The 15,471-nt window shown below is 46.1% G+C and overlaps 1 protein-coding gene across 1 annotated transcript; it reads right to left on the reverse strand.

The window, feature by feature from the left end:
* Positions 1–2,431: 2,431 nt before the first annotated feature.
* On the reverse strand, positions 2,432–9,100 carry LOC147007826 (uncharacterized). The gene is made up of 2 exons (XM_085866324.1): positions 7,917–9,100; positions 2,432–4,485 (listed from the first exon to the last, which is right to left on the reverse strand). The coding sequence occupies exons 1-2, from the start codon at positions 8,407–8,409 to the stop codon at positions 3,737–3,739; spliced, it is 1,242 nt and encodes a 413-aa protein (XP_085722450.1). The 5' UTR covers positions 8,410–9,100; the 3' UTR covers positions 2,432–3,736.
* Positions 9,101–15,471: the final 6,371 nt, after the last annotated feature.

The following is a 15,471-nucleotide window of genomic DNA, read 5'->3' on the forward strand; positions in this document are numbered from 1 at the left end:
GGTGACACAGTCGGCCATCGTGCAGCATTGCCTGTCATCACGCCACAAATTTGACTCGGATGGAACCCCTGTTCGAGACACAACAGCCAACAAATGGCAGTCTGGAGGCACATCAAGGGCCAAAAGGGTCGTCGAACTGGGGAGACTGTGGATATATACACAAGATACACTCCATTGATATGAATGGCAAAAGCTGGATGGTGCAAAGAGTTGGACAAGGTGAGCAAAAAACATCCCGAACAACACACCCGCACGTGCACAACACTCAATGGAATATCCAACAATCATGCAAACCAAATTGTACAAACATACAATTTTACTTTTGTAAAAAAGGACCCCAAAAGTCAATCTCTCTCTCTCTCTCTCTCTCTCTCTCTCTCTCTCTCTCTCTCTCTCTCTCTCTCTCTCTCTCTCTCTCTCTCTCTTTCTCTCTGCGTCTCTCTCTCTGTGTGTCTCTCTCTCACTCTATCTCTCTCTTTCTGTCTGTGTGTGTGTCTCTCTCTCTCTCTCTCTCTCACTCTATAATCTCTCTCTCTCTCTCTCTCTCTCTCTCTCTCTCTCTCTCTCTCTCTCTCTCTCTCTCTCTCTCTCTCTCTCTCTCTCTCTGTATCTAACTCTCTCTCTCTCTCTCTCTCTCTCTCTCTCTCTCTCTCTCTCTCTCTCTCTCTCTCTCTCTCTCTCTCTCTCTCTCTCTGTATCTAACTCTATCTCTCTCCCTTCCACAGTTCACCTAATGTGTCTGTTCCCCACTGTTTTGTCCCTTCCACTCCCGCCCCTCTTGTCTCATGCCTCCTTGCTGTGAGTTGTGTGTTAGCTCTCATACGAGCCTCGACCAAGGTATACAAAAAAAAAAACAAAAAAAAAAAAACACATGCTCACGATTGCTACCGTAAATACCTGCCATTGCTGATTGAATAAACCTTGTTGTGCTTTTTGAATAAATGTTCTTGTTAAACTGCTAAATGTTTCTGGTCTGCTCATTTTCGTCCTTTCCGCCGAGTCCGACATTGTGGGTAAGTTTAGTTAGACGTGAAGTTTTGTCCCACTGATTGGCTCCTTGATTAGCCAACAGCCATCTATGGTTCGCTTGGCCAGACATGATAAATAGACGGGTGACTTTTGAGGGCATGACTCCGAATTCGTGTTGTCGTGCCAGTGGTAAGGAAATGCTTAACCAAGGAGCGAAAGCCCTGCTCGGCTCGGCGGTTCAAATTGGTGGCCATGGTTGCCTAGCAACCCATCAGATAAAGGTCCAAGGAGCTCCCTCGTGATTACTCCAGATCCCGGAATCTGTAACAATATATAGTTACGGTTTTGGAAACTTACCCCGGGGCCAGAGCATACATGGACACGTCGGTGACCCGAGGAGTCGTTATTTCATGAGTCTTTGCGCAGATAGTACTTGGCCCTTTGGCTAAGGGTTTTCGGGTGGTCTGCGGTTTTTTGGTTGGTTTTTTTTCAAACAATGTCAAGGCTCTTACAAGAACTAACACACAGAACGTATTACAAGGGAAGCAGGAGACAAGAGTAACGGGAGAGGGTAGCACAACAGAGACATGTGGAGATCTGTGGAAGGGAAAGAGATGGGGCGGGGTACACCAGCAAACAAGATGGACACTACAGGGACTCTCAGGAAGGAAAGCAGTGAATTTGAAGGAGATGGGTTTGGGGTGGATTAACGGGGTTCGAAAAGATCATTGTTTTGGATGGAGGAAGATAAACGATGGTGGTGAACAACTGTTTTGGAGACCTGGAGGGAAGAGTGGGATTGAATAGAGTGAGGGAGTTTATTCCAAAGGTGGGAAGATATTGCAGACAGAGCAGGGGGGCGAGACCGGAGAAGAGACGGGAGAAGACAGAAAGACCACCGACCTGCCTGTGGTGACAGAGTGAGAGGCCCAAAGACTCAAAGACTTCCCATGAAAAAGGCACAAAAATAAGTTGTTGGAGTCCTAAAAGACCCAGGTTGTTTATTATTTTTATTTTGTTTTTTTTTATCATAAACACATCATCCAATCAAAAGATGTTTCGTCATTGATTTGAAAGTTTAGCAGAATGAATGAAATTTAGGGATTCTGAGTTGGTGTCATAAAAGAGCCCAGATGTGATGTTAATTTTATTTTTCAATGTTTGTTTAATTTATCACTAAAAGGTTGAGTCATTGATGTGAAACTTCATCAGATTTTGTGAAATTGAGTGATATTGAGTTGGGGTCCAAATAGACCCCAGTTGGTAAGATTCGGTTGTAAATATGTTGGTAGATGAGGGTCAATTCAGGTATGAAACTAAATTCTCATCTTGCAAATGTAAAAGGGTTGTTAGACTTTGGATACAATTAATACTTTACATTCGTCCATAAATAACTATAATCAGATTAAAATACCAATTTACATTGAATTCGGAAAGTAATCAAAGATTCAGGCTGAAACGATTGGGGAAAACAAACAATTTAATAGTTAACACCTGTACACCTGATCATAAGGACGTACAAAATAATAAACCCTGACAGGTGATGTGAAGAACTTCCAACAAGAGGAACAACAAACACAGTTATGGGATTAAAGACATCCCAGAGTTTGAGAAACAAAATAGAATTCCAGTTCATGTTTAAACTTTTAATAAATAAAAATGAATCGTGTGTGTGTGTGTGTGTATGAGTGTGTACACACCTCCATTTTGGTAAAGGGTCATGGTTGACAGAGCAAGTTGTGAAGTTTTCTTGTTCTCAGTTTCGGTCCGAGAGTTCTTTTCAAGATCGTTACTGAACCCCAGACAGCGTCCAACTGTCGTTCATTTGCAGTATGATTCATTCCCCGGGATGGTTTTGAAGATCTCAGTGAGGGGTTTTCTTCATCACTCCTGCAGTTCCGACTCTCACCGGTACAATTTCAGTATTCTTCAGTTTCCAAGTTCTCTTGACCTCATTTTTTAGATCCTGGCATTTGGTCATTTTCTTAATTTCTGTATCATTTCGTCCAAAGTCATTGGGAACAGAAACCTCAATCAACAATGCCGACTTTTCCTTTTCGTGTTTGAGCACCATGTCCAGATGCAATGCTTTGTTTGCGATGTCCACACTTGACAGGATCATCTTGTCACACATGAGCAATATATGTTAATTTTTGAGGATCGGCTCTGGTTTGTGTTTCCATGATTGTTCTGGGACCGGGATGTTGAAATGTTTGTGGATGTGCCAGTTGATTACCCTGCAGACGCTGTCGTGTCTTTCTGTGTATCACTGTTCTGATGTGAGTTTTTTACACCCCAAAAGGAAGTGACTGGTACTTCCTGTTTCTGCCCCACAAAACCTGCATTTTTATCCAATTGGCTCAATCCTGCAATTTTCTTTAAAGCATTTGAGTAATGTCCTTGGTCTTGAGTATTTGTGATGACTCGTTCTCCATCGCAATTAATTTGACCTCTTCTTAGCCGTTCCACTGAGCCTTTGTTGTCGATCCCTGTTCTGTCGAGCTCTTTTTTAAATCTTCCTGCTCTTTTGTCATTCTCCCATTTATCACAGTGTATCTACTGATATTTATTTTTGTAATTTTCCTTCTTTTTTTTCTTTGCAATCATTGGGGCTGTGTTTGTTCCTGTTTCGTTTTCATGTGTAGTACCTGTAATTTTCACCTGTTCTCCTTCACCAATAGTCCCCCATGCTTCGTGCGTAGAATACGCTTTGCAGTGGAGGACGATTTCCTTCTCCTCGAAGATACAGCTCTGTTCATTTAATCTTCTAACATTTGTCTGGAGCCTCGTAGGTGTTGGTTGCAGAACAGGTGACACCTTTTTTGCTCTTATCTTTGGTCTCGAGCTCTGTGTGAACTCGTTTGTGTCTATTCAAGTGTGATAGCTGACGAAAATCCTTAAAACACACGTAACATTTGTATGGTTTTTCCCCAGTGTGAGTTCGTTTGTGGTTATTCAAGGTTGATAAATGACGAAAATCCTTAAAACACATAGAACATTTGTACGGTTTCTCCCATGTGTGAGTTCGTTTGTGGGATTTCAAGGTTGATAAATGACGAAAAAGCTGAGAACACACAGAACACACGTACGGTTTCTCCCCAGTGTGAATTAGTTTGTGGGTTTTCAACGTTAATGAGTGACGAAAAACCTTAGCACACACAGAGCACACGTACGGTTTCTCCCCAGTGTGAAATTTTCGATGTTGATGAAGATTCGATACCTGGGTACATGTCTTGGTACATACTGAACGATTGTAGGGTTTCTCCCCCAGAGATATTCTTTGATGTCCAGGTAAATTTGATTCACAATCAAACTCCCTGGTCCACACAGACCATGGGTAGGGTTGCTCATTTCTTTGGATATGCTTGGATACCTTTAAATACCTTGTGTGTATGTCGTGAGACACGCTGTTCAATTCACCCGTGTCCTCACAAGTAGGCATTTGCTGATTTAAACAATCTTCTGTGTTGAAGAACTGGGTAGAGTCGGGAAAGGAAACCATTTTCATTTCTTTCTCTGCAAACACAAAGAACCAACAGAACTAATTAGGTCATGATGTGTTTCGCTCAAGGAATAATGGGATACAATCAGGGTCAGATAAATTAGATATGGGGGACGTAAGACTTTCTTTTTTGAAGGAAAGAGAAATCAATGTTGATATTTTTCCGTGTTTGGTTATTCCCAATGGTGAGCGAGATGATCTGAGATCATAGTTACAAAAGAAAACTAGAAGAAGAGCAATCAGAGATTGCACACTCTCACCAGGACTTGCTTTGAGTGGTGTATTTTATCGGCTTTCAGGAAAATCAAATATGGCTGCCAAACCATGTCACCTGTGCCATCATATGTGTGACTCTTTTGTTCCTCATGGAGAGGCGGTCATAAGTGTAAAGTTTTGCCTTGATCTGTTCAGCCATTTCAGAAAAGAAGATTTTTGAAGTTTTGTTCAGAAAAAAAATATGACTGCCGAATCACGTGAGCGATGACGTAATAAATGTTTTATATGTGCACCATTTTATCCCCATAAGACGACCCTCAAAAATTTTCATACTGATCGGATGTGGCGTTCTACATATGCAACTACAACGGGCACTCAGTAGAGCGCATACCTTCGCCAACGCTACATTTCCCCCCCCCCCCAGAAACCGTTGATTGTGAGGGTATTTAATCCCATACCGCATCTGCCATCTCATATGTGTTATGATGGCTTAAAAACATTAAATTTCCTGAGTCATATCGTATATCACAAGATTGGGCATTGAATTCACAACATTTTGGCATTGGTTGCATGCAAATTGGATAAAAATCGACCGCACTCTGGCAAAATGACGATTTTGACCTTTTCATGACCTCGACCTTGACCTTTGTACTCTTAATTTTGTAATTGGTATTAGAGTGTGGGGAACAGAGCAGTGAACATTTTGGTCTTGGTTTCATGCAAATCGGATAAGATTTGACCGTGTTATGACTAAAACTGCACATTTTGCAATGTCGTGACCCCCCCCGACCTTTGACTCCCAACCGCTAATAAGGGTTATGACGTCATTGTGTCATGTCACATATCCTAGATGGGGCATTGAATTCTGAACATTTTGGCATTAGTTGCATGCAAATCGCATGCAAATTGACCGCGCTATGGTAAAAAGACGATTTTGGCCTTTTCATAACCTTGACCTTTGACCCGATCGCTCCCAAAATCTAATCAAATGGTCCTCGGATAATAACCAATCATCCCACCAAATTTTCTGCGATTCAGTTCAATACTTTTGGAGTTATGCGAAAAACAAAGAAACAAACAAACAAACACACATATTCACAAATAAATAAATAAATACACAGCGATCAAAACATCACCTTCGCAACAAAGTTTGCGAAGGTAATTATGATGTCATAACGAGGGCACCTATGATGTCATGAAAAATCATCCTCATTCCCCATGAGGAGTCCTTGCCAAGTGCCAAGTTTCAATTTTTTCCTTGATGCGGTTTGATTGATACAGAGGTCCAAAGTTTTTCCGTTTTTCCAATATGGCTGTCACACCATGTGACCTATTACGTCATAATTATCATTGAAACATTCTACGTGAGTATTCGCTCGATGGTGAAAATTTCGTCTGAATCTGACAAGCGGTTGCGCAGAAAAATACGAAAGTTCTGTGCGAAAACAGAAAAACAAAGAAACAAACACAGAAACAAAGAAACAAACAAAGAAACAAACAAAGATACAAACAAAGAAACAAATAGACAAACAAACAAACAAACAAACAAACAAAAGGCCCCAAATGCAAAACCATCTCCGAATCCTTCGACGAGGGAAACGATAAAGCATCTGAAAATGCAAAGCCGTCCGTGTCCGCTTTGTTTTCAGACTTCTTCTTCCGTTGTGCTAAACATGATGAAAGGTTAAATAAAATAAATGTTCGAATTTATGTAACCTTGACCTTTGACCTTCTGATCGAAAAAAACACAATCTTCTTCGAGGTTTTGATTGGTCAATCAATTCAGTGACCCCTGTGAAGACTCTGTTCTCCGGCCCGGCATGAAGAGAGTCAGCAGAAGAGGATTCACCAAAATGCAGTTTGATTGAAGTACCACACGCCAGCGGAGGTGATGTTAGCAGCTCAACCAGCACAGTGGAGAGCTCCCAAAACCACACTGAGTCTTACTTTCAAAAACTCTCCCTTATACACAATCTATCTCTAATTCCAATCTATCTCTGGTTATACTTTAACCCTAGTTGTTGTGACAAGATCTCCAAATGTGTTCTCAACTATGAGCTTAGAGTTTTTCCATCCATCCCCCAAGGGAGGGTGGAACAATCGAACAGCTTATCTTCGGGTCCAGCAATTGTCTTGGACAATCCCTCTCCCCTGCCCAGGCTTCTTATCACTGTGGAGTGTTTTAAGGACAAACAAAAACCCCTATTAAGTTCACAAAGATGGTAAGAGTAGGTACATATCTTGCTCCAAATTAAACAAGAGCCCAGGAGTGGAATGCTTGAGAAAAACAAGATAGAGTTTAGCTTTACATGAGAAAGGACATGTCTCGGTTTGTTATCACGAAATCAAACAGCCTCCAACACCACGATGAGCCACCACGAAGGACCGCAGACGAAAAGCCACCACGACTGCAGACGAAAAGCCACCACGACCAAGACTCCCGCACACTGGTCCTGACAACCACTCTCCTCTTCTTGCCAGGTCCAAGGCATTTCTTCCCCTCGCACTCACCTCCTGATTGGACGAGGGGTTGTCGGGCGATCAGTGGCCTCCCCTCATTGGTCGGGGGTCCTTCGCCCATTGGCTGGAGGAACGCTCCATGCCCTTCCTCGGAGCGGAGCCTCGATCTGAAGAGAATGGAGGCTCCGCCCACGTGTTCAGCCAAAAACACGTGGGCAATGAAGTCGATGGTGCGGAGAGGTGAAGGGGGTTCGTTGTAAAAAAAAATAACTATCAAGAAACTTCGCAGCGCACGCATGTAATTCCCGTCAGACATAGGGGGTGGGACCCCAACTATAAACACATACTTATCGAGATCACTGAGCGACGGGGACCGCTGTCTGTGTGCAAAACGCTTCCGGATTCGGAACAATATCACAAACCAAGCACCCGAACTGCTCAGGCAACACCAGACTTTAGAGATATCTAAGGGGTCTTAAACGGTCTCAGGGGTCTTCAGGGTGTTTTTATTATTTATATTTTTTGTATAAATATGTAGTCGAGGCTCATGGAAGAGCTCGTATTAGTTCACTGAACGCATCAGAACACAACAGTTCGGTAAAGATTTTAAATTCCAACGGTTTCACTCCGGTAGTTTTAAAGGCGAGATCATTTTGTCCACATTTGAACGTGCGGACACTTTTGTTTTCCCGTTCCATCCCTGCTGATGGAGTCCAACGACACTCCATGAGGTGGTGCTTTGTGTGCGTCCTTGTTTTTGATATCTCACCTCTGAGCTCCTTTTCCTTTTCTTTCCCCACAATGGTCATGCCGTCCATCAACATGACCCGGGGATACTTGTGCACACTCCAACAGGACAACACCTCTTCGTCCACGTCCTGCTTCTTGTTGGTCTCAGGTGTGGGCACAGACGGGTCCTTCGCAGAGTGATTGTCTTCCTCCACACTCTGTGGACCTCCTCCCACTCCACCACCACCACCGATCACCAGCACATGTGACAGGGTAACGCCCAACGGTATTGGGAGCAGCGGCCGGAAGGGCCAGGCTGGCTTCACCAAGACCTTTGGACCCTGGTACCACGACACGGACGGCTCCTCGCACTTCACGAACCTGGTGACGTCCGGTGACCCACACGGTCCGTTAGAGATGTGACCCAGGGCTGTGAGTGATGGGAGTTCGAGCGAATGGTCTTCACGGTCACCCTCCAGGCCAGAACGGTCCACAGACGGCTCCACCCCGGGGTTTAACCTACCGTTCATCATGTCGCCATTTACTGCCGGCTATCCGTTCAACCCGAACTACTCGACCACACACGTCACACTCAGCACGAGCTCCACCTGGTCCACACCGTCCTAGTTCACACACCTCGGTACACGGGCTCGGAGAAGGTCCGGGACATCCCCCAGGACCCTCCTGGAAGGTCACACAAGGAGCAGGTCCGGCGATATGGGGCCTCCTCGAGCACCTGCTCCGGAAACTCAAAGCCTCGGGCCTGGTCACGATTTCCCCTCCGAAGAACGATCTAATGGTCTCCAAAAGGACTCGTTCCGTCCCTCAACCATCGCAGCGGAAGATTCGTTGTGGTGAAGTGAGGGGGGAGAGTGTGACATCTCAAACCGCGAAAACCCGACGTGAAGCGAACACAAACAACTGGCGACGAATCGGCTTTGAGGAACTCAACGTTTCTTCAGATATCAATGGTTGTTTTTCGAGCTCGGCAGTGACGTCACGATGCGTCACCCAATCAAAGCTTCACCTCCTGATTCTCTCCCGTGGGGATATAAAACACCGCTCAGTGCTTCATGGTTCATGACACACCTCCACCTGGGTGAACAGGTTACGTTTTGTGTTCCAATGGCCACTGACAGGCCGGACTTACATCCAGACCTGATATTCACCAAACTCGAATCGACTCGCCCTCCTTATATGTTAACACGTTATTAGTGGAAAAAGACGTTATTCGTGATTCATTATTATTAATTTTTTTCATGAGCGATTAAAGCAGCTGTCTGTTGCTTATACACCGCCCAAGTATTGTATGCGTCGGAAGAACGTGTTTCATGCTTGGAACGAGTTCGCACGTCGGGTGTGGGTACTCTGCTCGTAATAATAAACCGTTGTTAAACCGGAGTCGGTTGGAGTGTCGGCTCAGGTTGAGAGGTCACTGGTTCAAACCCCAAACACGTTAAAACGGCGCGTGTGCTGCTTCCTCGCTCGAAGCTCAGTGTATAAAAAGAGAGAGAGCGCAGGAAAACAGCCTCAGGTTTGGTTACAATAGTGTGAAGGGGAATAATTCACCATCGTCAGTTTACAGGTTGTTGCTCAGAACGGTCTCTCTTCGATCGAGGTAAAGGTGGTGTATGAGCACGACCAGTCGGACATGGCTGAACAAGGAAACATTTGTGTCACAGACTGTGATAATATATTTTTTAATTTTGTGAATGATTTCCCATGAGAGACGCACAAATTGCATGTATTGTATTGCAAAGTGAGATGTTAATGTTTTTTGTTTTTTTGGAATGCACGTCTTTATCTCACTCACGATCACGTGACCGGACGTGACGTGTTTCACTACTTCCGCCCAAGTTTGCTGGGCGATTGTGCTGATTCATAGTTTGCTGTTTCATCGTCGGAAACGACAAAATGTCACCTTTTCTTCAGGTTCCGTTGTGTTGTTATTATCGTTAAACCGTCATGAATGAGCAGGGGAACGTCCTGCTGGAGTCGGAGATCAATCATGAGGTTGAAGGTGAGTTTCCTTGGAACGGAACTGGAATTACTATTACAAGGGCGTGGCCGGACGTGCAAAAAAAAGATTTTTTTTAAACGTTTTTTGTGACGTCATAATACCGTGTCCTGTCATTGGTTTGGTAAATAAATGGCCATAATTTGGGAAACACTTGCGAAACAGCTGAAACGGATGAAGAAGAATGATATCAAACCTTGAAAAGGCACATACTCAGGTCCCCAGCGTCAATTGTGACGTCATATCAAACGAAGAAGAAGAATTGTGACGTCATAGCACCGTGTGAAATGAATGCGAGGGAAAACCTTCGGAGTGTAGGCTTTATTTCACTTGATTGAAGCCGATTCTACAGACACATAAAGGAATACATGTGCAGCGAGGAATACACGTACAGTCGATCACCACAAAATAAATCAGCAATTAGCCAGCATAAGCACGGAGTCCGGTATACTCTCAATTCTCACCATTCAACGAGCACCAAGTGAACCGCCGCCGTAAATGACAATGCCCCAGGAACAATCCCACCGACCGCGCGGCATCACGGTTTTATCTGTCTCGTGTGCGAGCCGCGCGACATGTGATCACGCGTCACATCCTTTAATTCATCACATTCTCCCCATCTTTAAAATGTAACGAGAGGCTCAACTAACGCACCATGATTACTTCAACGCTATAGGAGTATACATTTCAAGCAGCGCGAACTATTTAAACTACAGAAGCATACATTCCAAGCAGTGAGGATTATTTTGAGTTATAGGAGCATGGTAAGGTGCCATCGAGGGATGCCGATAATCCCCTTTACAGATCGAGTCGGCGAGGGGGCTTTATCCGTCGACCTCTCCGGGAGTAAATGGTGGTTTCACTTGAGGGAGGCTTCCGATCCTCTTGGGGAGCCTCGACTCGTGCCGGGGATGACTCTTCGATTGCTCTGGTGGAATGCGGTAGCTCCGTCGCTCCCATTCTCGGGTGGAGTTCCTGGGGGGGAAACACCTGGGGAGGGAATGTCAGAGGGAGGAGTGCCGGATGGAGGAGTTCCTGCAGGAGGAGTACCTGCGGGAGCCAGATGGCGAACCGACACAGTGGTCTCCCTGCCATCAGGAAGTCTAACATGAGCATACTCAGGATTAGCATCGATGAGTTCGACCTCCTCCACCATTGGTTCATACTTGCTTTGTCGTACCGGGCGCTTCATGAACACTGTTCCGGGATAGGTTAGCCAGTTTGGCACCGATTGGCCGTCAGTATACCGTCGTTGGTGAGTAAACATTCGTTCGTGAGGAGTAGCATTGGTGGACGTACAGAGCAAAGAGCGTATGGAATTCAGAGCGTCGAGAAGGGTAACCTCCCACCGCTCGGGCCCCAGTCCTCTCGATTTCAGCGCCAGGGTTACGGCTTTCCAAATGACTCCATTATACCGTTCCACCTGCCCATTACCCTGTGGGTTGTAACCCGTCGTTCGACTAGTTGCGATGCCGTGCTTTAATAGGAACTGTTTTAGCCCGGCCGACATGAAACACGGCCCTCTGTCTGAATGTATGTACGACGGTTTCCCAAACATGGCAAAGAGGTCAGAGAGACATTTCACGACAGTGCCCGAGGTCATATCCGAGCACGGGAATGCGAATGGGAACCTTGAGTATTCATCAACAACAGTGAATATGTATCTGTTGTCTGTCTCGGTCGGCAGGGGCCGTTTGAAGTCGATGTTTAGTCTCTCGAAGGGGGAAGTGGCCTTGAACAATCTGCCGGGAGCAGCGCCATAGAATCTGGGTTTTAGTTCAGCACAAACTGGGCATGAAGCATTCATTTGTTTAATATCTTCGATAGAATAGGGAAGGTTTTGTCTGCGCACGAAATGTGCCATTCTGGTTACCCCCGGGTGGCGCAGAGACTCATGGAGGTCTTGCAAAGCCCGACCGATTGTCGCCAAACAGTAGACCCGAGAGAAGGTGTCTGCAGCAGGGTTTTCCCTCCCGGGCTGGTAAACAATGTCATAACTATAGCAAGATAGATCTATCCGCCATTTCATTATTTTCTCATTCTTAATTTTCCCGTTATTTTTCCCATCAAACATGAAGGCAACGGATCGCTGGTCCGTGACGAGTGTGAAGTGGTTGCCCAGTAAATAATGTCTCCATTTACGTAAGGCTTCGACAATAGCGTACGCTTCCTTCTCAATTGCCGAGTGTCTCTGCTCGCTTCCAGAGAGAGTTCTCGAGAAGAACGCGACGGGTCGTCCGCACTGATTGAGCGTCGCGGCTATCGCGTGATCGGAAGCATCCGTTTCCACCACGAAGGGCACCGAGCTGTCGATCGATAAAACCACGGACTTACTGATATCATCCTTGAGATTGTGGAAAGCTCTTACAACAGCGGCATCTGGTGGAAAGTTTTTGCAATGCACTAGGGGATGTATTTTCTCGGAGTATTGCGAAATCCATCTCGCATAGTAAGCGAACATCCCGATCACCCGGCGCATTGTTTGCAAGTCCTGAGGTGGTGGAAGCTCACGGAGCGGGCGCAATCGCTCAGGATCAGGCTTAATTGTGCCGTCGGCTATTGTGTAGCCGAGAAGATTAATTGACCTTGCCGAGAATACGCATTTCTCGTAGTTGAGAGTCAGATTATATTTTCTAGCAATGCTCAAGAATCTGTCCAGATTCATATCATGTTCCCCCCGATCCTTACCGCACACCGTGACATTGTCCACGTAAACAAAAGTGTCTTTGAGGTTTTCATCTGAGATGATGTCGTCCATTACTCGTTGGAAGCAAGCTACTCCATTCGTGACACCGAACGGGATCCTCCTAAATTGGTAGAGGCGTCTACGTGCCTCGAACGGGGTGTAAGGTTTGTCTTCCTCTCGAATGGGAATTTGATGATAGGCGCTTCGCAAATCGATGGTGCTGAATATTTTGTAATTGGCCACGCGTTCGACCATCTCGTCTATGCGCGGCAAAGGGTAGGCATTTGAGATGGGTGAAGCGATTGACCGTTTGAGAGTAATCGACAACCATTCGTTTCTTATGGTTCTGACTGGTAGTCACCAACACCTGCGCGCGCCATGGCAAATCGCTCGGTTCTATAATACCTTCTTCCAGCAATCGCTTGGTCTCGGAAGCGATGAAGTCCATATCGGCGGCGGTGTATCGTCGCGATTTGATCGCTATCGGTTTACAGTCCGACGACAAGTTAGCAAACAGCAGGGGGGACGATACCTCTGCGGTGGTCAGAGCATTTAGAATCAGACGAGGTTTGCTTCCTCCAAAGGTATTTCGACGCTCGTGTGCTGCTTGAGGACATTACGACCCAGAATTACATCTGCGCATAAATCACGAAGCACCAGTACCCTTACATCCCGATGCGTGTAGCCTTTTACGTCCAACTCAACTTTGCAGTACCCTCGTACGCGGGACTGTAGTGATGAGGAGGCCATGCATACCGTATTGTCTGTCGGGTGGATTATCCATTTCCTGCCCTTCGCGAGTGAGCTGTTGACGAAACTTTCAGAGCTACCGGTATCATTCAGAGCCTCAGCCATATGCCCGTTAATTCGCACGTTGATGATAACTTTGGATAGATTCCCCGGTGAAGCTGCTGTTACTTTCTTTTGTGAGTAGAGAGCCGCAGAAGTGGGTTTATTTCTTCTAAGAGTAGATTTGCATACCCTGGCATAATGCCCTTTCTTGTCGCAATTCATGCATGTGGCATCCCTGGCGGAGCATTTGTTACGGGGGTGTCTTTTATACCCACAAAAGAAGCATTTACCAACCGAAGTAGTTGCTGAGGAGTTTGACGAGGTCTGGGTATCCGATTCCTCGGGTTTATCTCCATCCTCAGTGTCAGAGGTGTCCCGGGGGGTTCCTTGAGTTTCCGCCGTAGCAACGTTCATTAGCAACACCGGTGTCCCATATGACTCAGATTGCTGCTGAGCCGTATCCATAGCTCGGGCCTGGTCAGCTACCATTTCAAGAGTGGGTTGTGCTTTTTCCAGGAAGCGTTGCCGAATGAGGGCTGACCGGAGCCCTTGGATGAACGCCTCTCTGGTCGCTTCATCTCGATGTTCCTCGGCAGTTACAGCCCGGAAACTGCAGTCTTTGCCCAACTGCCTCAGAGCTTGCAGGAACTGATCGATTGTCTCCCCGGCTGCTTTCCTGCGTGTGTTGAGATGTCGTATGTATACCTCGTTCTTGCGCTTCACGTAGAGCGCCCGCAGCACGTCGATCGCTGCGTCATAGGTGTCACACTCCGAGAAGAGCCTGAATATGCTGGGCGAGACATTGTTTACAAGTGCGGCCAATTTGTCAGCTCCCTCTTCAATGATGGTCAGATAGTGTGAGAAGGAAGGGAACCAATGCGACCACTTCATTTTCGAGTCAGTAGCGTTGGGGTCTGCATCGAACCTCTCCGGCTTGTAGATCTTGTCCATAGTCGGTTGAGGGAGCCGAAGGAATCAAGTGAAATAAATTGAAATGAATGCGAGGGAAAAACCTTTGGAGTGTAAGGCTTTATTTCACTTGATTGAAGCCGATTCTACAGACACATAAAGGAATACATGTGCAGCGAGGAATACATGTGCAGCAAGGAATACACGTGCAGTCGATCCCCGCAAAATAAATCAGCAATTAGCCAGCATAAGCACGGAGTCCGGTATACTCTCAATTCTAACCATTCAACGAGCACCAAGTGAACCACCGCCGTAAATGACAATGCCCCAGGGACAATCCCACCGACCGCGCAGAATCACGGTTTTATGTGTCTCGTGTGCGAGTCGCGCGACATGTGATCACGCGTCACATCCTTTCATTCATCACACCGTGTCCTGTCATGGGTTTGGTAAATAAATGGCCATAACTTGGGAACCACTTGTCCGATTAATATCAAACCTTGAAAAGGCACATACATACTCAGGTCCCCAGTGTCAATTGTGACATCATATCAAACGAAGAAGAAGAATTGTGACGTCAGTTGTGATGTCTGCCTGGAACACAGGCATCATCCCAACTGACTGGAAGAGGGGCCTTGTTGTCCCTCTCTGGAAAGGGAAGGGTGATCGCCAAGACTGCAACAACTACCGAGGGGTGACGCTGCTCTCAGTGCCGGGCAAGGTCTTTGCTCGGATAATTCTCGATAGGGTTCGCCACCATCTGCTTGAGCACCAGCGTCCAGAGCAGTCAGGCTTTACACCAAAGAGGTCAACGATTGACCGTATCCTTGCTCTTCGGGTCCTCACCGAACGCAGACGAGAGTTTCGGCAGGGGCTGCTTGCAGCCTATGTTGATCTCTGTAAAGCGTTCGATTCAGTGAATCGGGATGTCCTCTGGAGGATTCTTGGTCTTCGTGGGGTGCCACCAAAACTGATCGATCTGATGTCTGAACTCTACTCTGGTACTGAGAGTGCTGTGAAGTGTGGTGGTACCATCTCTGACTTATTTCCAGTTGTTACTGGAGTTCGTCAGGGATGTGTACTTGCCCCCACACTTTTCAGCACTTGTATGGACTGGATTTTTGGGAGGATGTCGGAGAGATCAAGTTGCGGTGCATCGTTTGGCAATGTCAAGATCTCGGACCTTGATTT

The sequence above is a fragment of the Eptatretus burgeri genome, chromosome 24 (assembly GCF_056783735.1).
Source record: "Eptatretus burgeri isolate ZD-2024b chromosome 24, Ebu_testis_v1, whole genome shotgun sequence".
In the NCBI taxonomy this organism is placed as follows: Eukaryota; Metazoa; Chordata; class Myxini; order Myxiniformes; family Myxinidae; genus Eptatretus; species Eptatretus burgeri.

Coding starts and splice junctions, on each gene's coding strand:
- LOC147007826 (XM_085866324.1), bottom strand. CDS start 8,409: ATGATGAACGGTAGGTTAAACCCCGGGGTGGAGCCGTCTGTGGACCGT. Junction 4,486..7,916: donor AAAGGAAAAGGAGCTCAGAG/GTGAGATATCAA, acceptor TTGTGTTTGCAG/AGAAAGAAATGAAAATGGTT.